The 23075-nt window shown below is 58.6% G+C and overlaps 3 protein-coding genes across 3 annotated transcripts; all 3 read right to left on the bottom strand.

Moving 5' to 3' along the window:
* LOC110388709 (keratin, type I cytoskeletal 19-like) lies at positions 3029-9980 on the bottom strand. The gene is made up of 6 exons (XM_021378246.1): positions 5296-9980; positions 4913-4995; positions 4516-4672; positions 4263-4424; positions 3836-3961; positions 3029-3658 (listed from the first exon to the last, which is right to left on the bottom strand). Exons 1-6 carry the CDS (start codon positions 5788-5790, stop codon positions 3398-3400), a joined length of 1284 nt encoding a protein of 427 aa, XP_021233921.1. The 5' UTR covers positions 5791-9980; the 3' UTR covers positions 3029-3397.
* LOC110388662 (keratin, type I cytoskeletal 14) lies at positions 10120-14169 on the bottom strand. Its single transcript, XM_021378164.1, has 8 exons — positions 13370-14169; positions 12494-12576; positions 12073-12229; positions 11780-11941; positions 11577-11702; positions 11267-11487; positions 10872-10921; positions 10120-10375 (listed from the first exon to the last, which is right to left on the bottom strand). Exons 1-8 carry the CDS (start codon positions 14039-14041, stop codon positions 10278-10280), a joined length of 1569 nt encoding a protein of 522 aa, XP_021233839.1. The 5' UTR covers positions 14042-14169; the 3' UTR covers positions 10120-10277.
* On the bottom strand, positions 16789-21977 carry LOC110388665 (keratin, type I cytoskeletal 14-like). The gene is made up of 8 exons (XM_021378168.1): positions 20194-21977; positions 19120-19202; positions 18537-18693; positions 18244-18405; positions 18041-18166; positions 17731-17951; positions 17310-17335; positions 16789-17014 (listed from the first exon to the last, which is right to left on the bottom strand). The coding sequence occupies exons 1-8, from the start codon at positions 20698-20700 to the stop codon at positions 16917-16919; spliced, it is 1380 nt and encodes a 459-aa protein (XP_021233843.1). The 5' UTR covers positions 20701-21977; the 3' UTR covers positions 16789-16916.

Genomic DNA, 23075 nt, shown 5'->3' on the forward strand with positions numbered 1-23075 from the left:
TATCTTGTCACTTGTAATTACCAGAAATGATTTGCATAATAGCCATCGGGCATCACTTATTAGAAACTGCTTTGAAGAGATACTAAGGCGGCTCCAGCCCTCACGCTGCCAGCTCTCAGATGCAGACCGTGACATTGTGGGGCCGTGAGTCACTGCCGCGTCCCCCGCGCTGAGCAGAGGGGCTGGGAGGCGGCTGCAAGTGCCGCGGGAAGCGGTGCTGTGCCCTGAGAGTGCCGAGGAAGGCTGCGTGCTCCTTTCCTGCGGACTGCTCGCAGCTGCGGCTCCGCTCCGGGCTCGTGGTGCTGATGAGGCTCAGCAGGATGCCGAGGAGTTCAGCCGAATTTCTTCCTGCTGCAGCTCCCAGCCTGATCCACATCAGGAGGGCTCCCAGTTCCCCCAGCCGCGGGCATGGCGCGCTGCCCAGCTTCTGCAACACTGGGAGCACGGCTGCTCGTCGTGGCAAAGCAGAGAGCGAGGGAATTCGTGTCGGGATGGATGGGGACTGATGGCTGCAGGAAGCTGCAGAGATCTCCAGCTCAGGGTTGCGGGCAGCGCGGCTGTGACCCGTGGTGTTGCTGCCAGAGCCCGGCAGGTCCTGGCAGGTCCCAGCAGGTCCTGGCAGAGCCCAGACCCTGCAGGCAGCCCAGGTTTGGGCCAGCCATGGCCCCGAGAACTCTCCATGTGCCTTTATTTAATACTTGCACTAGAACATCACTACTTGCAATGCATCTGCAGGATGTGGGTCATGCAGGCAGTGTAAATGAAATTGTTTGGTGCACTGGGCCAAGAAATCTGCTTGATTACAGTAGCACGTTACTGATGTACATAACTCTTTACAAATGTTACACAACCCAATAAACTGAAGTACAAGTTCCGCGGATGGTGACAGGGCTGTGGGTGAGGCTGCACTCACGGAGCAGACTTTTATGGGGAGATTAGAGCTAGTCCCGTACATCTGCTCACAGCCCACGATTACAACGCCTGCAATCAGCGAGCGCGCGTGTGCGGCGCAGCCCGAACTCACGGCCGCTGCCCAGCGCTCGCACTCGGCAGATCGGGCTGCCTGGATCCTGTTCGTTCCCTGATGTCTCGGGGCTGTGCACGGTTGCTCCTCAGGATCTTTCTGTCGCCGTTTGCTGGCACAGCTCATCCCCAGGCCCCGACCAGGGCGGTGTTAGGGAACAGCCCCAGAGCCACCCGCGTGGCGGCGGGGCACAACAGCGCAGCGCAGCGCGGTTCCTCCGTCTGTAGCTGTTCCTTTCTCTGGGCAATAAACCAGCACTTTTTTTTCTGTCTGCTCTCTGCATCTGACTTTCAAAACCCCTCTCTCCCACCTATTAATTTCTCTTGCCCTTTTATCTGCCCGCGCGCTGCCGGCTGGTTCTTCCTGCTCGCTTTTTCTTTGGAGATGCTTGCAGGGTTCCTTATTTAGCATTTTCTCTCGGAATTGCTTTCCCTGGCAGAAGGGCTTGTCAGGTCCGGCACAGCTTTGCTTTCAAATTACTACTCCAGTATTATTTGGGAAAACTTGTTGTTCTTGATTTTATCCTGTTGCTACACATTCATAATACCTCAAAGGTGCTGCAAATTGCGTTACATTAGATTATATTGCACACGCCCACTTTAATGAAAACTTGACTTTCTCTCGAATGTCCCTTCCAGCAGGAGGCCGCCCCGCCGCGTCCTGGCTCCCCGCAGCCGTCCCGAATCGTTCCTCCTCGTCGCCTCCGAGCTCTGCTCTCAGCGCCTGCTTTCCCCCCACTACGGACACCCCTTCCAACGCATAACGATCTGTGTAACAGCTTTTTAAATACTTGTGTGATTAGTTATTTGTAGGAATTGTTTCTGAGGTTCAGGGCTGTATCGGTAGTGGCAAAGTTTGATTAGAGACAAGCTTTGGAGGTTGGTCGGCCGACCAGGGAGCAGGCTGTGCCCCGCGGAGCAGCGTGTGGCTCCCGGCGCAGCCCAGGTGTGGGCAGCGGGCAGAGCGGTGCCGGGTCCCCCCAGCTCCCGTCCCACCGGTGCCACGCGTGGAGCTGAGCGCTGCCCGCGAGTTTGCTTTGCTTCTGCTGGGGGCTTTGCTCTTTGTTCCCCCTCCAAGGGACGTGCGGTGAGCACCGGGGAAGCTCTCCTGTCCGCAGCGTCCTGCCGCGGGGCAGCATGGCTTTTTCTGGCGTTTCCTTCTCATTCCCCCCCGTCCCTCTCACATTCCCACTTCCTCTTGTACCTCATTGCTCCTCCCTCTTCCCCCCAGCTTGTTTAATCTCACGTCCCCGGTGAACAGCTCGGATCTGGCTTTGACTCCCCCTGCAGCTCTTCATTTCATGTTATCACGAGAAGATTTATTTAAATGTATTTACTGCTGGTAACTGCCCAGGGTCAAAACTGTTTCCTATGGCTAAGCTTGTAAGTGTCCCACGGGTTCTTCCCTCCCCACTTTCTGCTGTATTCCCGTTAACCCCTGCTCTACCACCATCAGTCACAGCTGTGGCCCTGCGGTCAGCCCTCTCGCACTGCCCTGAGGAAGCAGCTCCTCACGGCCCCTTTTTGTCACCTCACCTTCGTGTTCTCAGCAGAGCTGGGCTCAGGACCCGCACAGCTGGCACGGGCTGGCCTTGAGCCCCCCACGTCCCCCGGGCAGTCATTCAGGTTGGAAAAGACCTCTGATGTCACCAAGTCCAACTACCAACCCATCCGCACCATGCCCAGCCACGTCCCCAAGTGCCACATCCACGTGTTTCCCGAGCACCGCCGCTTGTAACAGCGCGGTTCCCGTGCCGCAGCAGCTGGCCCCTGGGAGCGAGAACTGATGCTTCATGGAACTCACATGGGGCTGGAGAGCCCTCGTTGGAACACCCCCATTAAAACACCTCCACCTGCAGGGCGCTGGGGGCTCGGCCAGCTCTGTGCACTTGCTGCTCTTTATGACTTTAACAGCGCCTCTCTGTTTCAAAATCTGTCCATGGAAAGCAGGGAAGAGCCAGCTGCTTTGCATACAAATTAAATTTCCCCAAACTGTAATTAAAATTGTCATGTGAAACTGAAAACATTTAGATAATTTATTGTTTCAGGGAATTTAACTGCCCGTCCCTAATCCTGTCTAGCAGTGCAGAGCCAGCAGGAGTCAGCTAAATGACAGCTGTCACGAAGCACCTTGCCCAGCTCAGCAGGAGCCGCCCCGCAGCGCAGCGCAGGGCCATGGGCTGCCCCCCCTGCCCAGGGGAGAGAAGGAGCCGTGGCTCGCAGTCGGACACTGGTCAGAGCCAAATGCTCAGCTCCTCATGGTTGGCTTCCCAACCCCGGCTGGAAGCAGGGCGCTGCTGGTTCCTCACCGCTGTGTTCTTTTGCCACTCGTATCTCAGGTTTTCATATCCCTGTAAGTGATGGCCCAGGGATGTCACTGTGCCCGGCTCTGCCTGCAGCCTGCGTACATGATGTCGTGCTGCCCGCCCTCCAGCAAGCAGCGGTAGGTGTGGATCTCCTGCTCCAGGCGGCACTTGACGTCCAGCAGGCTCTTGTACTCCTGGTTCTGGCACTCCATCTCGGCCCGGATCTCCGCCAGCCGCTGCTCCACGCAGGAGATCTGGCTCTGCAGCTCAGCGAGGTATTTGTTGTAGCGACATTCAGTCTCAGCCAGAGAGGACTCCAGGTTTTCTTTCTGAGAATGGAAGCAGCAAAAAGGAGGCTGGGTTACCCAGCTGTCACAGGCAGCCTGGACTTCTTATCAGAGGGATCCCACTGCAGAGCCGTCCCAGCATGCCCCATCCACGTGGTTCTGGCCCCGCAGCTCTCTGCAGGGAGCTGGGGGGCTTAGATGGAACCATGCATCACTCACCATGGTCAGCTGGGCTTGCACGTTGATCTCCAGGGCCTGCAGCTGGCGTCTCAGCTCCGTGACCTGCTTGTTGCTCGACTCTATCTCCTGGCTGCTGGTGATGACCTCCAGGTTCACCTCCTCCACCTGATGTCAGAAGGAGCGCTGTGTGCCCGACCCACCCCACACCACGGCCCCACACATCTGCTTGTGCTGCAGCCGCCAGGCGTTCCCAGCCCAGGCCCCGCACGCCCTGTGACCCCACAGCACTGCAGCCCCTCAGCCACGAGCAGAAACGCGCTGCAATGGGGCGGTGGAACCAGTCCCCGAGTTTGTCCTCAGCAGAACTGCTGGTGTCCAGACACCGCCAGGAAGGGGAGAAGCGCTGATCTCTCGCTTCTCCCTCTCCTGCAGCAGGCAGGGGGCAGAGCCGCACACTGCACCGTACCTTGCAGGCGAACCACTGCTCCGTCTCCTTGCGGTTGCGCTCCATCAGTGTCTCGTACTGGCACCGCAGCTCCTCCAGGATCTTCCTCAGGTCTGGGCCAGGACAGGCGTTGACCTCCACGCTCACGTCTCCGGTCGCCTGCTTCCTCAGGCAGCTCATTTCCTGCAGACAGTGTGCACCAGGGTGGTCACGTTCCCACCTGGGGGTAGTTCCCTTCTTCCCACAGATTTCTCTAGGGTGAGGGGCATCTGACCTCCTCGTGGTTCGCCCGGAGGCAGCACATCTCCTCGGTCACGGCCTCGCACTGCAGCTGCAGGTCGGCCTTGCAGCTGGCCAGCTGGTCCAGCACGGGGCGCAGGTTGCAGATGTCCGCGTCCACATTCTGCCGGAGGCTGCACTCAGTCTCATACCTTAGGCACAGGAACAGGAACTCAACGTGCCAGCAAAGCACGGCAAGTGCTTGGGCTGAGCGTGGGGGATGAAATTAGGACCAAGTTCTCTTGCTTCAGGCACGCGATGCTGCGGACATTGCCTTGCACAGGGATCTGTGCTTTACTACAGCAGCAGGGCGGGCAGGTTTTAGCCCCACGCCACCTCAGTGCCCACTCCTCCCCGCTTCCCCTGGCCCCCCAGCCCGGCGCAGGGCTCACTTGGCTCGGAAGTCATCAGCCGTCATCCGACTGTTGTCAATGTTCAGAAGGATTTTGTTGGTCTCCATCGCTGCGCACAGGATCTGGAAAGAAAGCGCAGGGAGAGATTTGGGCCGGCGGGTTCTGCCGGCTGCAGGAGGCCTGGAGGAATCGTCCACCTGCAAGGTGGTTATTTTTTAATGGCTCGTGTTTAGGGGTTATTAATCAGTTAAATGGCATTGCAGCGGGGAGCCTGCATGGCGGGCTGCAGAAGCGCCAGCTGTCTGAGCACAGCTGCTGCACTCTGATCACTGCACGTCAGCTGTCACCTCCTGCACCATCGGTCTGTCCACGTGTGAGAGCGAGGCCCAAAGAAGCACGAGACATTTCTCGAGATGCTTTACCTGGTTCTGAAGGTCTTCGATCTCCTTGTGGAAGCAGCTGTAGTCCCGCGGCTCGCAGCTGGGGCCCACCTTGGCGTACCACTCCCGGATGCGGCACTCCAGCTCGGCGTTCTCGCTCTCCAGCAGCCGCACCTTGTCCAGGTAGGAGGCCAGGCGGTCGTTGAGGTTCTGCATCGTCGCCTTCTCATTGTTGGCAAACAGGATCCCCTCGCCGGCCCTGCCGAAGCCTCCGACGCCGCGTGCACACGTGCCCCCCGTGCCGAATCCGAGTGCGGAACAGGCCCGCTGGGTCGCTCTGAAGCTGCCCCCGCTCATGCTGCCGGCGCCCAGCTGCTGCCCGAGCAATCCCTCGCCCAAACTGCCACCGGAGAAGCCCCCGGCTGCGGCTGCCAGCTCGAAGGCGGCGTGCCGGCCTCGGGAGGCGGAGGAGCCCTGCGCGGTGCCCGCCCAGCTGCCCGCGCTGCCCCGGGTACCGCACTGCCGGGCGCAGCTCATGGTGCAGCCGCGCGAGCTGCACGGGTGGTGCAGAAGCTGCTGCCGGACTCCAGCCCCAGCGCTCCCTATTTATACCACCCCGTGGATGTTGCCGCTGGAGAAGCGCTGTTTGTTCTTCCTCCTCCCGACCTGGTAGTTCTGCGCCTGGAATATTTCCCCATCGGCGTTTGTCTCTGGCGATCCCACAACAGAAAGGTGCTTTGGTTAATAGAAGCGTGTTTCAAAACTACTTCAAAAATGTGACTTCCTGAATCATCAGGTCTGACTTGTGATGACAACCAAACAACAGTGACACAAACAGCGACAATACCTGAGAGTGCCTGGGGAACGAAGCAGCAATTACCCGTGAGGGGGCGAGTCCTGCTGGAGGGGAGAGCTGCGGGCAGGTGCCACCCGCCTGGCAGAGCCTGCTCGGTGCCCTCGGGGTGCAGGCACCCGTGGTGCAGCTGCCCCAGGGGACGGGGGGAGAGCCCTGGGAGGCAGCACCGGGGTGAGGTCCCGCCAGGGCCCCTGGCATCGCACCATGGAGATGGAGTGCACAGCAAATAAGGAGCTTGAGCGGCGATGACTTGCCGCTTCTCTTCCTCCTGCATGCATCAGGACATCCCCTTCCAGAGGAGGGATGCCAGGATATGCATTCTGCTTTAGCAGGTAGACAAAACATGTAAATATTTATCCAAAGTAAAAGAGAAAAGGGTATTTCCTTTTCCTTCCTAGTGTCGTGGTTAGCTATGGCTATTCGCTGCCAGGAGAGGACAGCCACAGGAGGTGGTGCTCTGCATTTCTGAAACAGAAGCGTGGGGAATTTCGGGAGCAGCCTGACCCCGATCCTCCAAGCACAGTCTGGGGAAAGCGTGTCAAATTTAGAAAAGAGACTGCGAAAGAAAAAGGATACTCAACATGTTTTTAGTCTGGGGATGCTGAACTGAGGAACAGGGGAAATAATTACAACGCTTTGTCATCTGGATTTTTCATTTTGTTAATAATATGAATGCAGCCAAGTGGTGCCTGTCACCCTGCTGCTGGTCAGCATCGTCCCTGGCATCCAGCTCACCCGGACACATCACACGAAGGACGCGCCGGGCGCTGCCTGCTCCGGGTACTGCCATGCCATTCAGCCAGGGTCATTAGTCTTGCTTTTACCTTGGCCCTGCAAATCTGGAACCCTTGCATGTGGGGTGGGCTCTGTGTGTCCATTCTGAACTTCAGACGTAGTCGTAGGACTCTGTAGCCAATGGTGAAGACCTACAACTTCTGTAGGGAACAATTTTGCTCGTGCTCGTAGGGGATTTCAGTGCATTCGTGTGTTCTTCATGGTGGTTTTCTTCCTTTCCATAATGGGAAGCTTTGACGTGCATCTGCACCAGACCACACCTCAATGCCTGCCAGCAGCTGCAGTCTTTATTTTACTGAAGGAGATTTTCATTTTTTGATGAAGCGATCTGGTAACGATGCGACCCACGTGGGTAATGGCAGCGCTGCCAGGAGCACGGCTCAGCGACCTGCACGGGCAGCCACGGCTCTGCAGGAGGGGAGCAACCAGCACAGGGCGTGCGTGGGAGTGGGAGTGTGTGTGAGTGTGTGTGTGTGTGTGAGTGTGAGTGTGTGTGAGTGTGAGTGTGAGTGTGTGTGTGTGTGTGAGTGAGTGTGTGTGTGTGTGTGTGTGTGTGTGTGTGTGTGCACCCCCTGGCACTACACGTCCCACCGTGCAGGGCTGAGAAGGAAACATCACTTCAAGAAGAAATGAGGTGGGGAAAGGCCTCCCCCGCTGCAGGTGCTGCTCCAGCTAAATGTTGTTAATTCAGACAGGAAGGAATTGTGCTTTGGCTTCCCATGGGGTCCCGGTGCCCCACATTCCAGTGGGACAGGCACCCACCATCGCTCCCAATGGCCGCTCTGCCCCGCGGTACGGCCAGGATCACATGAGCGAGGAAATGAGAAGGCAGGACTGGATTTCCCTGGGGAGGAGCCCTCTGTAGTCAGAGTGTTTTAAGGCAGTTTCACCTATGGAAATTCCTTGTGCTGCTGCTTGCAGGTGTTCTCTTATCTAAATGCTGACTCAGCTGTCTCCGTGAAGCTGCCCAGGAGGGGCTGCTGCCCGAGCCCTGCGGCTCGCTGTCCCAGCAGGGCTGCAGTGCTGGGAGCACGGCGCTGAGTCACTGCAGGCAGCCCTGTCTTTTCTCCGGGTTTCAGTTTGGGGCAACGTGGGATGGGAACAGCAATAGCAGCTATTGCAATGACAGCACTCCTTCTGATGCCAACACGGAGCCTCAGCGCTGCGACACGACGCCGTGTGGAGCGGTGATCACTGCGTGTGCTCCTGCAGATATGGGCCTGGCACTGGCACGTCCTTCACGCCTCTGTGTCTCAGCTGATGGAGTATCTTTCAAAGGCATTCTTAGTTTCCTTTTTTTGTTTTGTTGTCCATTCAAGTTTCGCCGTTATTTGCTGAGGATTTACATCTGAACTCCTTGCTGAATTCAGTGACAGCTTTTCCTGCTCTGGCATCCTGCAGGAAAGGCGGAACGTGTTCTCCTGAACAGCCTCTGTCCGTCTCTTGGATGTGGCAATCTGCACATGTCACAGATGCAAGCTGTAGGTGGTATTTTCCTTATGGGAGATCGCTGTAATAGAGCACAGCAGTCACATATGCTGAGCTCGGGCTTTCGGCATTGTCATCACAGGGTCTGCAGAGCGTTATGCTGAATTTCAGCCTTTTTTACTAAAGCATATATGCACTGATGAATCAGATCCACGCCTGGTACAGTCCTCCCAAGGGAATCGAGCAGATTCTCTACAAACCTGGGCTCCCATCAGCAGTTCCAGGCACTCAGGCCAGGCCTTCATGTGGGCAGCGGGGGGGGTCTGGCGCTGGGGGCCGGTGGCAGAGATGGGCTGTGCCGGGGTGGGCAGCAGGGCTGCTCCTGGCTGGCCGCTCCTGCAGCCTCCTGCTTAGGTTTAATCCGCAGTGGCTGTGTTTTCCAGAGCTCCTTTCTGTCTTCAGCACTCATGGGGCATCCTGCAGGAGGCTCTGGAGTTCAGTAGCTGTGGGAAAACAAAGACATTCTCACTTTGATGAACAAAAGACATTGGGATGAGTAAACAAGCTCGGCAGCTCCTTGCACCAGACGTACACAGGAACGAGGCGCCTGGCTCGGACACGTGGCCAAGGGGTTGTTGTGGGGATAAAAGGCTGTGAACACGTACAATAAAGGGCTTCGTCCTGCACCAGCAGCAGAGTCCATGCCTCAGGTGCCACAAGTAGCTGCCAACATACACACCTGAGATAAAATCGCTGTCTTGTGATGGCAAAAAATGGCGCATTCTCAGCTGACTCTGAATTTCTCCCGGCACCCTTGTCCATTGCTGTGAAGACAACTTGACACTGAAGTTCATTTTTGTTTGATCAGTTTTTTGTTTTGAAGCAGGTGTAGCTCACAGGGTCGGAAGTTTTCCTGTCACCGAAAGGCCTGCAGGTCTGGCAAAGTGTGTCGCGGTGAACTCTGCCCTCTGGTTGCTGTCTCCCTTCCTGCCTTCTCCCATAATTGCTGAGTGATCACACACAGCGATGGCAGCACTTGGGAGCGCGCTCCTGCTCCTGCAAGCCCTGCATCCCCCCCCATCCTGACCCATCGTGGTGCACCCAACCTGGTGGCTCCGGTGTCTGCAGGCAGGAGCCCTCCCCTCCCTGCATCGGTGCCGGGATGCACCAGCAGTGACGCTGCAGGAAGGATTTAACAGGGAGCTGCTGGGTGTCAGAGTGACACCGAGTTACTGCTGCTCATCCCTGCAGATTAAGCAGTGGTTACTGTAGAGGTATTAAATGCAGCCCTCGGCAACATTAAAATACCTGCGTAAAGTCTTGGTGCAGTGTGCCTACCAGTGATTTTAAGGCAGTCAAATGAGGCAGGAGGAATGTTTGGATGAGGTCTGCCGGCTGATGCTGTGCTCGTGTCTGTGAGCAGTGCACGTGGCAACCACGGTCCCGCTGAGCTCCGTGGGGTTCCCCCTGCAGGAGGGAGCGGCTCCTCCCGATACCGAGCGTCAGAGAGCTCAGCTTTGTGTTTGCTGGCTTCATTCCGCACTCACTTGGCACTTTGTCCAAAAACATCATTGCCTTCTTCTCACATCAACATGACCAGGTCACATCTCCATCCCCGCGCCCATGAGCACTGAGTTCCACAGAGCGAACTGCCCGGATTCCTGCTGCTCCAGGCATGCACCTCTCCTCCCACGCTCCCAGCTGTGGATTTCTGGGACCTCCCTGCCATGAGCACCCAACCCCCCGGACTTCGAGACCTCATGTGTCAGTGACGGACAAGTCTGCAGTTGCGTGAATGAAAAACAAAGCTTTATTAAACGTGTACAGATTGCACGACTGCAGCTGCGCACAATTAGGGTCCGTTGCGGGGAGAAGCAGAGGGGTGAAGCCGGCTGCATTCCACTCAGCCCCGCCGGGCAGAGCCTGGGGCTGCTGCAGGTCCCCGCTAGCGCGTGGTGAGTGCCACCTGCTCGCGGGACGAGACCACCTTCCCGTCCTGCACCTCCTCCACGATGGTGCGCACCTGGCGCGAGGTCGTGATGGCTGCAGGGAGAGGCAGAGAGGGAGGGGGAGGGAGAGAAATTCCTTAACACTGGGCCAGGTGCCTCATGGGCTGGAGGAAGACATGGGAAAGTCCGTGGGCTGTCAGAACACGCAGCTTGGGACAGCTCTGCACTGGCCAGGAAGAGGGAAGTGCCCGGCTGATGGGAAGGCTCAGGAACGCAAGGGGCCCGCTCCCTGACTTCGTGGGGTGGTTGGGTTATTTGGCTCTGTGCAGAGCGGGGATGTTGCCTGCTCAGCCACAGGGTTCAACTGGAGCAAAGCATCCTTGGGATAAAGGAATGCAGGGCGTCTCCCTCCCTTACAGCTTCTCCCCATTGTTGCTCGTTATGGGGTGCTCCTGTGCTGTCCTGCCTCTGCCACTGCCTCGACCAGCAGCACCCTGGGGGCTGCCTTTCCCTGCATCACTTTGGCAGCTGCTCTAAGAGAAGTCTCAAAGCTGTGTGCCCTGGGCATGTGGAGCAAGATGCATTCTTACCATCTCTGCCAGAGTGTGAGGACATTGCAGAGGAGTACTGGGAAGAGATGCTGCAAGAGGAGGAGAAAACAAAAGGGAAGTTAGGGAGGAACTCGTTTCATCAGCTCTATATGCAGGCAGGAGAGGAAAGCAGAGAAGTCTCATAGGAACTGTGATGATATCTGCTGTTCTGGGTGCCCCTGGAGGGAGAGGGACCACTGCCCCATGCAGCAGGGAGCGGTGCCGCTGAGCATCCCTCCACAGGCAGCAAGCAGGGAAGGAGCATTTGGGCATCAGTGGTTGGCATGCTAAGAACTATGAAGCCTGAATGCTGCAATCAAGATGGGGCCCTAAGCAGCAGATGAGGGACCCCCACCACTCTTTCCCACGGCACCACCCACGCAAACCCCACGCACTGTGCGTCCTCGCCCTCCAGCAGCCGGCGGTACGTGGCGATCTCCTGCTCCAGGCGGCACTTGACGTCCAGCAGCACCCGGTACTCGTGGTTCTGGCGCTCCATGTCGCAGCGCAGCTCGGCCAGCTGCTCCTCCACGCTGGTGATCAGCGCCTGCAGCTGGGCCAGCTGGGTGCCGTAGCGCGCCTCGGTGTCGGCCAGGGTGCCCTCCAGCGCCGCTTTCTGCGTGCGGAGGAGAGGAGGGGCTCAGAGGGACGGGGGCGGCGGGGAAGGGCCCCATCCCCACGCCCGGGGACAGCGGCCCCGCGTACCGTGCTGAGCTGGGACTGCAGGTCGATCTCCAGGCTCTGGATGGTGCGGCGCAGCTCCGTGATCTCCGTCTTGCCGCTCTGCAGCTGCTCCGTGTTGATGGCCACCTCGCGGTTCAGCTCCTCCGTCTGCAAGAAGCCGAGCCGCGCGTCACAGCCCGGCGTGGGCGCAGCCGTGGCCCCGCAGCCGCGGGCATCGAGCTCACCTTGCTGAAGAACCACTGCTCGGCGTCCCTGCGGTTCTTCTCCGCCAGGCTCTCGTACTGCTCCCGCATCTCGGCCAGGATCTTGGTGAGGTCAATGCCGGGAGCCGCGTCCATCTCCACGCTGATCTCTCCTCCCACCTGGCCGCGCAGCGCGTTCATTTCCTGGCAAAAAGGAAATGCACGATACACACGGGAGTGGCTGCCCTCATTGCAGACGGCCCCGCGCCCCACGCCTGACCCCCTCTGCACCGGGCACGCGTTACAGTCCCAGTGGGTGCTGGCGCCGCGCTCACCTCCTCGTGGTTCTTCTTCAGGTAGGCCAGCTCCTCCTTCAGGTTCTCGATCTGCATCTCCAGGTCGGCCCTGGACAGGGTCAGCTCGTCCAGCACCCTGCGCAGCCCATTGATGTCGGCCTCCACGCTCAGGCGCAGGGCCTGCTCCGTCTCAAACCTGGAGACATGCACACGGTCACACCTTGGGTCCAGCTGATTGCATTTTTTTCATGTTTCCTCCCCCAGTGTGTGTCTGCCAGCACCTCACATCGGGTGTGCATGCACAGCTCTCCGCAGTGCAGGACTGTCAGGACAGTGCTGTCTCCAGGAGGAGACGTGCTCCCCATGGCCGGCAGGAGCTGTGGGGCAGCTCCAGGTGCATAGAGCACAGCCTGGAGCATGCTGCCCCGTGCCTCCCTTCTCCCGAGAGCTTTGCACTTACTTGGTCCTGAAGTCATCAGCTGCCAGCCTGGCATTGTCAATCTGCAGGACAATGTTGGCATTCTCAACAGTTGCGGCAAGAATCTGGGACAAAAAGAAGAAGAAAAGGGAGTGAAAAAGTCATTACACAAAGTTGCATGCTGCTGGCAGAGATCTTGTTCGGGAGGACCCTGCAGAGAGGCGCGGGGTGCGATGCAGTGCTGCACCCCTGCCTGGCAGCACTCCCCCGTGCAGGCTGCAGCGTGCCCATGTCACCGCAGGCGCTGCGTGGGGCCCAGCTGGGAGGAAAAGGAGCTGGGGAGGAGCGCCTGGCGCCCGGATGGCTGTTGTAATTACACCCGAGGTGGAAATATTTGTTCTGGGATTTTGAGAAGGATTGGCCATTTAATGAGCAGTAATTTCTGTAGCCACAAGCTAATGAAACGCTTGCGCTGAGTTGTGATGCTCCAGGGGATATCCAGAAGGAATCCAGGTGCCAGTCTGGACGTTGTTGCGTCCCAGCTGCAGCGAGGGAGGAAGGCTGTGCCTAAAGAACCTTGGAACCACCGACCCCCTATGGCCGGGCTCCAACTGGCTTTTCCTTGTGCCTGTGTTTGCACCTTCCAAAGAATGAGCATCCCATGGGCTGTTCCTTTCTTTGTTAACTTCTCTCCTCAGCCTCGCACCAGGCTAGAAACTGCAGGATCTGGCTTTAGCATCACTGCATGTCATCTTCAGCAGCGAGCCGTGCCAAGGCCATTGCGTGTCCCCGCCTGCTGAGTGCTCAGTACTTATTTCCAGGCAAGGCATTTCTGTTTTCCCATCTCAGACCAATCATCTGACATTTAATCTACTAAAAAGGGACTTTAACGAGGACTTTGATATTCACATCACCCACCTTGCTGCGCAGCTCCTCGATGGTCCGGTAGTAGGGGCTGTAGTCGCGCTCGGGGCCGGGCCCCTGCTTCTTGTACCACTCCCTGATCTTCACCTCCAGGTCGGTGTTGGCCTCCTCCAGGGCGCGCACCTTGTCCAGGTAGGCGGCCAGGCGGTCGTTGAGGTTCTGCATCGTCTCCTTCTCTCCGGCCGGGAGGATGCCATCGCCGACCCCGAAGCCGCCCCCGAAGCCGGCCCCGAAGCCGGCCCCATAGCCGGCCCCATAGCCGGCCCCGAAGCCCCCGCCGAGCCCCCCTCCAACGCTGCTGCAGTAGCCGCCCCCATAGCCGGCGCCGAGCCCCGAGACGATGCGGGAGGAGACGGAGTAGCTGCTGGAGCCGCCGTGGACGCTGGGGGCCCGGTATCCCGCAGCGCGGCCGCAGGACAGCCTGCTGGAGCCCCCCCCCAGGCCCTTGAGGGAGGTGGAGGAGGAGAACTGCCGGACAGTGGTGCTCATGGCGTGGGCAGAGGCTGGGCAGAGCGGGCTGGCAGCGCAGGCAGCAGTGCGCGCTTCCCCTGCCCGCAGCCCTTTATAGCCCACGCGGGAGGCGTTGCCGCTGCGTTTTTTTTTTCTGATGCATTCCCGATGATCTTCATCACTCCTAAAATCCGAGCCAACTTCCAGATTCGTCATTTTTCCTTTGTTCTGTGAGCGCTTTTTGTCACATTTCTCTAGAAAGCTCTTATCTCACAAAGGGCGTTTTTATGCTTCTTCCGTTTCCAAGTAAATAGTCAGGTGTGATTCAAAGGAGGAGGCTCCTTGCTTAGGGCTACATTTTAATATTCCTTTGTAGCATTAGTTCCGAAATGGATCCATTCGGGCAGTGTTTCAGGGGGGTAAGGGAGCATCTTTTGTGCTGTGCCTGCTCCCGCTGCTCGGCCCCTCTGTCCGAGCACGCAGCAATGCTGCGGGACAGCGGCCGTGCAGATGTGTGCAATGCAGGGAGCGCCGGGGGCAGGGGAGCTGGGCTGCCAGCACAGAGGAGCAGCTCCCCTCTCTTATCTGCAGGAGGGATTTTCTCTGGCTTTAAAAGGAGTTCTTCCTTCGGGGCTGATTTAATTCTTCTCTTCAGAGACCACCCAAGAGCGGGGAAATATGGAAAGGCAATGAGGAGTTGTGTGGTCATGTTCTTATGAACAGGAGCCTAGCAAGTGCTCCGAAAGGGCAGGGGATGGCTGTGAGCTGGAGTAACTTAAAAACCATGAGATTCTCCAAGAGAAACTGCTGAACAGCATCCAGCAGCTGAAGGTCATACGGAAAAGAGCTACAGGTCTCTGTATGCTGCAGAGCAAAGAGCTCCAAGCTGACAGCATCACGGCTCGTGCTGAAGCTGCCCTCTGCCTGAACGTCCCAGGCAGCCGTGACCGGGAGGACAGAGCCATGCGGGGCCGCAGCCGGCAGCCCCAGCGCCAGCAGGGCTCAGCGTGCAGCCCCGGGGCGGTGGGCACAGGGCTCTGCTGCGCTGCTGCTGCGTGCGTCACGGAGCGGAGCGGCACTGGCGGAGGTGCAGGGTGTGGAGGAGAAGGAATTTCTCATGTGTGTGCACGGCGAGCTGTATGACTGCTCCCCGACAGGCCCCGACAGCCCCTTCCAGCAGCCAAGTGTTCCTTAGATCATCTGCCAATGACGGGGGGAGAGTTTGGAAATAAGCAACAAAGGTGCATTGCTGAGTGGCTCCGGGTGATGCAATTCCCTCCCCTGTGTGAGGAAAGCGGCACGGGGGGGATGTGCCCTTGGACTCCCACTCCTTGGGACTGGGGACAGCGCGGGGGCACCGGGGGCAGCGACACGGCCCCGGGGAGCACCCCCCCCATTGCCACCTGCACATGGTGACACCACCAGACCCACTCGGTGGCCAGCAGAGCCCTCCAGGAGAGCAGCTCCGCTGCACGCCCGTCCCAGCACTGCTCTCCTTGCACGGAGTTGCCTTTCTTTCATCTCTCGTTTAACCGCTGCAAGGGCCATCGGAACACACACAGCTCGAATATCTGTGATACTTGGATACTGCCACACGGCAGCGATTAAAATGATGAGCTGTTAATTAAGATGGAAGACAACAAATTAACAATTCTGAGACATTTTTTAACACGACCTCCATCGCACACAGCCACAAATGACTGCGTGCTGTTCGCATCGCGCTCCCCTTTAAAGGAAAGGCCCGCTATTATCAGCTCAGATCCCCGTGCACACTGCGAGCCCGTTTCTTACACATTTCTGACCCCAGAATGCCCCTGTGTGGCATCACAGCGCTTTCATGGCAGCACTCTGCTGTTCAGACCTGCACTTTGTCCGACTTCAGGAGGAAAGGAGGTGAAGAAGCGGCTCTGTCCAGAGCAGACCTGGGAGCCGGAGCTGCGGGACCAGAGCGCATCTCCTCCTTTTATCCTGGAGCCACGTGACTTCAGCGGGCTCATAAAGTTTGCCCGGAGATCAAATTACGCACAGCGCTTCCCGGAAAGGTTGCAAAGCCGCAGCTTCATTTCTCTTTCTGAAGTGCTCTTTTGTGTCAGAGGAATTCGGCGCCGCCGAAGTCCCAGCGCCCTTCGGAACCCGAGCGCGCCCCGAGCTGCTGCCTGCCACGCGGCCAGCACCCACAGCTCCCTGCTCGCGGCCCTGCGGGGTCAGCGCTGCTTATTGCTGCTCGAGGCGGGACAGCCGACATCTGCTTTCCACACCTCCCTCGCAATTTGCAGTAGTGGGCGTAATTAAAACGGGGTTTTGTTAGCGAGCCGTTGTTTGCTGTTCCTATAGCTGCAGGGGCGTGCCGCGCTTTTGCGGGAGAAAAGCGCAACACCGGGAGGGATCGACGTGCAGCTCCTCTGGCACTGCCCGCCGGGGGGCACTGGGGGTCCCCGTGGGGCGGCAGGTGGGGCTGTGCCTGTGCTACCCTCCTGCTGCAGCCCCACCGAACCCTCCTGGCATGGGGCAGCTCCGCAGCAGCACGGCAGCGTCCCTCAGCGCTTTGGTAAATCAGAACTCTCTCATCTCCCCGTAGATGCAGGCAGACTTGTTGGAGGGGGTCTTAGAACCGCGCGGCCGGCTCTGTTCTTACATACATTGAATAGCACTTTTCTGAGTCATCCCGCTGATCTAAAAGGTGGATTTATGAAGTCATGCGGCAGAACGCAGCCAAGAATGTGTCTGTGCTGCTTTCCAGGAACAGCCGGGGCTGCGGGCAGTACCTCGCAGGAGGGCCCTGTGCCCAGCGCACACAGCCGCTGTGTCCCTCCCCTGTGGACGCTGCGTTTCCAGAGGGGCTTCACCCCCTGCACCCCCACCCCTCCCCCGTGCCCCCCCGCCGCCCGGGCTGTGCTGCACAGGGCGCTCTCCAGGGCCCTGCCTGTGTGTCCTGCGGCCGCCGGGCCCCTCCGAGCAGCGAGACAAGGCGCGGGTGTGCACAAATGCCAAAAGCTTTATTTGATGCCCGCACGCAGCACGGTGCTTAGAGAAGGGGAGTGGGCTGCAGCGGCGCGGCACGAAGCGAAGCTGCGGGACCGGAGTGGAGCTCTCAGAGCGTGGCCTGCGTGACCTGCTCGCGGGAGGAGATCACCTTCCCGTCCTGCACCTCCTCGAAGATGGTGCGGATCTGGCGCGTGGTCACGGGCCCTGCGAGGGGAGAAGGAACTGTTGTGTATGGCAGTGCCCTGCAGCGGGTTTGCTCTTACCCACACCTGCCTCAGAAACCCAACAAACCTGTGGCACCCTGCCCCTAAATACGTTATTACAGTTTGTCTGCACTGATGATCTTCTAAAATGTGTTTTTGGTGTATTAGGATAATTTCTGCCAATACGCACTTTGAAGAGGTAATAAAATAGTAACTGCATTAAGATAGAGAGCATGGGTCTGTGGTAGGAAAGTGCTATAAGTGCGGGCTGTGCTTCAGACCTGAGGGCTCCTCACCTTCTTTCACGAGCTGCGAGGACATGCTGCAGAGGAAATGAAATAAGGTCAGAAAGGGAAAAAAGAGAGCAGACACTAAGACAAAGCCATTATTCAAAGCCCTGCCTTCCCTTCTTGTACCACTATACAGTTACAAGGCCTTCAGGAAACCACTTCGTGTTAAGTTCAGAGGAAGGCAGTGCTGGGGCTGCGTGTGCTGGGGCTCAGGGCACTGTGGCAGCGCGTTCCCAGCCATACCTGCTCCCTGCCCGGGGGTGCACAGCACTGCAGGACCCCCACTGTGCAGCAGCAGCAGCAACAAGAGATGCCTGGTGTGTGCCCAGCATCAGGGCACGGGCTCAGGGAACACGGAGCTTCACTGCCCATTCCTTTCCCACCTCCCATCCCCTCTGACTGCGCCGCTGCATGAAACCCCACGCACTGTGCGTCCTCGCCCTCCAGCAGCCGGCGGTACGTGGCGATCTCCTGCTCCAGGCGGCACTTGACGTCCAGCAGCACCCGGTACTCGTGGTTCTGGCGCTCCATGTCGCAGCGCAGCTCGGCCAGCTGCTCCTCCACGCTGGTGATCAGCGCCTGCAGCTGGGCCAGCTGGGTGCCGTAGCGCGCCTCGGTGTCGGCCAGGGTGCCCTCCAGTGCCGCTTTCTGCGTGCGGAGGAGAGGAGGGGCTCAGAGGGACGGGGGCGGCGGGGAAGGGCCCCGTCCCCACGCCCGGGGACAGCGGCCCCGCGTACCGTGCTGAGCTGGGACTGCAGGTCGATCTCCAGGCTCTGGATGGTGCGGCGCAGCTCCGTGATCTCCGTCTTGCCGCTCTGCAGCTGCTCCGTGTTGATGGCCACCTCGCGGTTCAGCTCCTCCGTCTGCAAGAAGCCGAGCCGCGCGTCACAGCCCGGCGTGGGCGCAGCCGTGGCCCCGCAGCCGCGGGCGTCGAGCTCACCTTGCTGAAGAACCACTGCTCGGCGTCCCTGCGGTTCTTCTCCGCCAGGCTCTCGTACTGCTCCCGCATCTCGGCCAGGATCTTGGTGAGGTCAATGCCGGGAGCCGCGTCCATCTCCACGCTGATCTCTCCTCCCACCTGGCCGCGCAGCGCGTTCATTTCCTGGCGAAAAGGAAATGCATGATACACACGGGAGTGGCTGCCCTCATTGCAGACGGCCCCGCGCCCCACGCCTGGCCCCCTCTGCACCGGGCACGCGTTACAGTCCCAGCGGGTGCTGGCGCCGCGCTCACCTCCTCGTGGTTCTTCTTCAGGTAGGCCAGCTCCTCCTTCAGGTTCTCGATCTGCATCTCCAGGTCGGCCCTGGACAGGGTCAGCTCGTCCAGCACCCTGCGCAGCCCGTTGATGTCGGCCTCCACGCTCAGGCGCAGGGCCTGCTCCGTCTCAAACCTGGAGACACGGCAGCAGTGACCAAGGATGCCGGGATCGCATCTTGTCGGGGCAGAGCCCCTTGGCTGCTGATCACATCGTGCACTGAGCACTGTGTCACAGCTGGCAAAGCAGCATCACGTGAGCCCACAACACGGCCTTGCCTTGTTATTACTGGGCCTTAGTACTGCTCTGGGCTGTGCTGAGCTGCGCGCACAGAAGGTGGAAGCGCAGCAGGGGCCCAGTGCAAGGAGAGCTCACACAAGCAACAGTGAAGGAATGGAATGCCTACAGGATTTAGGTAACTGGCTGCTTTGGAAATCACATCTTCATTCGGAAGGCTTTGTTTCCAAGCTGTCTTTCTGGGTCTGGGATGGGATTTTCTTCCCACTTTTCATCAAACACCTCTGCAGACCTTGTTCCCTTTTTCCAGGAGATGTGACTTACTTGGTCCTGAAGTCATCAGCCGTCAGCCTGGCATTGTCAATCTGCAGCAGGAGGTTGGCATTGTCAACGGTGGCCCCCAGGACCTGGAGGGGGGAGGATGAAGAGAAAGCACTGGATGAGCATCAGAACCACAGGAGCATCACACACTGAGGCTGTGGGGACAGGGACAGTTCTGGGGCAGCCTGGGGCTTTCCAAAAACTCTGTGACCTCAGTTTCCAACATTCCATCACTAAGTATTTCAAAAGCCAGCACAGGAGTCATGTCAGATGTGAGATAATAGCACTGGTTCCCATGCCTCAGGGCACAGGATGGTTATGCAAGGGTCAAGCAGGAATCACTGCTCCTGCCCCAGCACACAGCAGCTCTGCTGGTAGGACAGTGGGACAGCAGGGAGCTTGTGCATGGCAAACCTGGTGCCCTTTGGTCCTGGATTTGATTTGTTGGCTGCAGAACTGGAGGAGGCTGAAGTGAACAGGTGCTTACAGCCTCTGATGTTTGTATTACAAAGATAGGAGCAAAGAATCCACGCTGGGAGAAGATTGGAGGCAGAGTTTGGGAGGAGATCAGCGCCGGTGCAAAGGAGGCAGAGGGGAAAGGGATTCCCAGCATCATTTGCCAGCATCCCTGCATCTCTGCTGTGTGCAGCCTTCCCTGGAACAGGGGACAGCGCTCTGCAAAGTCTGGCTGAGTGTCTACAAATACCACCTTCGTGTTTACGAATATCACATCAGTGTTTACAGATATCACCGCAGTGTTTCACAGTTTGCAGACACTGACAACTTTCCCAAGTACTGGATTTTAAGTCTCAAAAAATTGTACATTATCAAAGCAGGCTTGTCCCTAATTCTCCATTTTTGCTTTATGTCCTTTTACACCGGTTTCTTCCAGTGAAAATTATCTGTATTTGCATCTAGAAGAATGCAATGAGAACTGGTATTGAGAATTCTCTGAATTCCCAGGCTGACACTGCACAGATACCTGAGACTCTCTTACCATGTGGTGTTTACTAATGAGAGGCAGCAGTCTGCTTCCCATCTGATTGGGTGTCCCACCGTGTTCACCACCGCACCCACCTTGCTGCGCAGCTCCTCGATGGTCCGGTAGTAGGGGCTGTAGTCGCGCTCGGGGCCGGGCCCCTGCTTCTTGTACCACTCCCTGATCTTCACCTCCAGGTCGGTGTTGGCCTCCTCCAGGGCGCGCACCTTGTCCAGGTAGGCGGCCAGGCGGTCGTTGAGGTTCTGCATCGTCTCCTTCTCTCCGGCCGGGAGGATGCCATCGCCGACCCCGAAGCCGCCCCCGAAGCCGGCCCCGAAGCCGGCCCCATAGCCGGCCCCATAGCCGGCCCCATAGCCGGCCCCGAAGCCCCCGCCGAGCCCCCCTCCAACGGTGCTGCAGTAGCCGCCCCCATAGCCGGCGCCGAGCCCCGAGACGATGCGGGAGGAGACGGAGTAGCTGCTGGAGCCGCCGTGGACGCTGGGGGCCCGGTATCCCGCAGCGCGGCCGCAGGACAGCCTGCTGGAGCCCCCCCCCAGGCCCTTGAGGGAGGTGGAGGAGGAGAACTGCCGGACAGTGGTGCTCATGGCGTGGGCAGAGGCTGGGCAGAGCGGGCTGGCAGCGCAGGCAGCAGTGCGCGCTTCCCCTGCCCGCAGCCCTTTATAGCCCACGCAGGAGGCGTTGCCGCTGCTTTTCGTCACCCCTGACACTCGCAGCCAAATTCCAGAATCATCACTTTTCTCGCCCCTGTTTCACATCTTTTGTCACTTCCCACCAGCATCGCCGCAGCGCACCGGGATCTGCTCTTTCCGCTTTCGTTCCCAGCACGGCTGTGATTCAGGACGGAGGCTCCTTGCTCAGGGCTACGTTTTAGCATTTCAGCGTTGCACCTGAGACGCGGAGGTGCTCGTTCCAACTCCACCCTGCGCTGCTTCATGAAGTAACAAGTGAATCCCTTGTGACACTGTCCACAAGCACCCGATATCCTTAAAATCTACACATTTATTTATTTGCTTTTTTCAACTGCCTAAAGCGAACGAAAGCTGCTGACTTAAGAGCTCTGAGCATCCATAATCGCTATGTAGGGCTGAGCCGAAGCCAGATGGAAACCTTCCAGCCAGGACCTCTACCCAGGACAAGCACAGACCTGGCGGTACTTTGTACTGATACTGCATTTGGCAGAACCCTGTAATTCAGGAGAGAAGAAACTCCAGTGGTTTCTGCTGACGTAGCAGTGTAGGGAGAAGCTCTGCAGAGGCCAGAAAGTCCCCACAGCGACGGGTTTCGGTCACTTAAGGAGCAGGTGCCCGCTGCTTCCCGGTGGCACCTGGGCCATGGCTTCAGACCTGACTTTGCTTTCCTGCAGCGCCTTTCAGCAGCAGCTGTGGCTTCTGCAAAGTCTGCAGAATCAAGAACACCTGTGCCTTCATTCCCTCTATCTCACTGCTGTGGCAAGGTGCGATGCTCAGGCAGGCGAGGTCAGATAAAGAGAACTGGAACTGCAGTAGCCACCCACTGCCTCCTGTTTTTACACGTTACACACGGTTCCTGATGCAAAGAACATGATCAGCCCTTAGCTGTGCCTGCGCCTACATAGGGTCAGTGTTTTGCTGCGGGTGTGGAGCTGCGAGGCAGCAATGCTTAACTCATGGGGGACGTGGGGCACACGGGGAGCAGTGCAGAGCAGAGCCCCGCAGCCACCAGGAACAGGGGCAGGACAGCACCACCCGGAGCCGTGCAGGATGAGGTCACGCAGCCACGGCCACACCTGCACCGCTACTGAGGGATTGAGCGCCGTGGTTGTAGCAATGCGGCTGGACAGGTATTAGCCTGAAAAGCGGCGGAGCAGCAGGGAGGGAGACACTGCGCCGTTGTATTCTTTACTTGGAAAAAAACAATCCCTTCAGTGATGCGGCGCCAGGTGTTGCAGTATGCAGTGGAAAAATCGCACACCCAAGCTGCTGGCCTGGCTGGCTCCAGAGATGTCATCTGCGGATAAGAGAAGTGATTCTTGCTTTTAGAAGAGGTTCCTGGGAGGCAGCGATGGAGTTATGGGGATTAGGCAGCTTTTGTGCTTCTCTCCCGCGGTGATCTCCTTCCTTCCCGGGGCCCCTCTGGCTGTTTTCACATTCTAAAGCGCTTAACTGATTTTGGAGCTGCTAAAATGTTCCCAGGGCCTCACCCTCAGTAATTCGGGGTGCCTCCTTCCTTTCATCTATTCCCTAAAGATCACAACAGCAACAACATCTGGCTGCATCAGTGGTGAACCTCAAAGACTTCGCAGGGAGTTGCGCTCTCCCGCAGCAGCTGAGGGCGTTGGGAGGGAGCAGCTCGGCCGGGGCAGGTGCAGGACCCTCAGCTGAGGGCTGTGCTCTGCGGAACAGCTCGGAGCTCATTTGCTCGGGATTTGAGTTTTGACTCTCCACGCTGCACACTCTGCGAGTCAGGATGGCAGTGCCACGTCCCTCTGACAGCCGGGGACGGGGCCTGGCAGCAGCAGAGCACAGAGGAGCGCGCTGCACCCAAGCAGCCCCGGGCAGAATTGCGGCTCTGGCCTCGCTGCTGGCACGCTGCCCTCCGGTGCGGGGGGTCGGGGTTTGGCAGCAGTGCCCGTGGCACAGCGCCGTGTGGGAGCCGCGCTCCCCGGCCACCCCTGCGCTCAGCTCACGCTGCAGCTCTCGGTGAACGCCTCGTGCCGCGGGCGATTCCCACGTCGGCCCCGAGCCCCCGGCGCTGGTCAGGCCCTGCGCTGAGCTCTGCCTGCACACTCGTTGCCCCACCGCATCCCAAACCCGAAGGCGATGACTGCCACAAAGAGGCGAAGCCCTGCCCAGCCCCGCGGGCATTAAGACCCCAATTCGTGGCCTTCGTTCTGTACCATCGGAATACAGAAGTTCAGCCCACGGTCAATCCTGCTGCTGCCCCTGCTGACCCCCCCGGAATCCCCTCGCAGCCCCAGCTC

The sequence above is a fragment of the Numida meleagris genome, chromosome 26 (genome assembly GCF_002078875.1).
Source record: "Numida meleagris isolate 19003 breed g44 Domestic line chromosome 26, NumMel1.0, whole genome shotgun sequence".
Taxonomy (NCBI): domain Eukaryota; kingdom Metazoa; phylum Chordata; class Aves; order Galliformes; family Numididae; genus Numida; species Numida meleagris.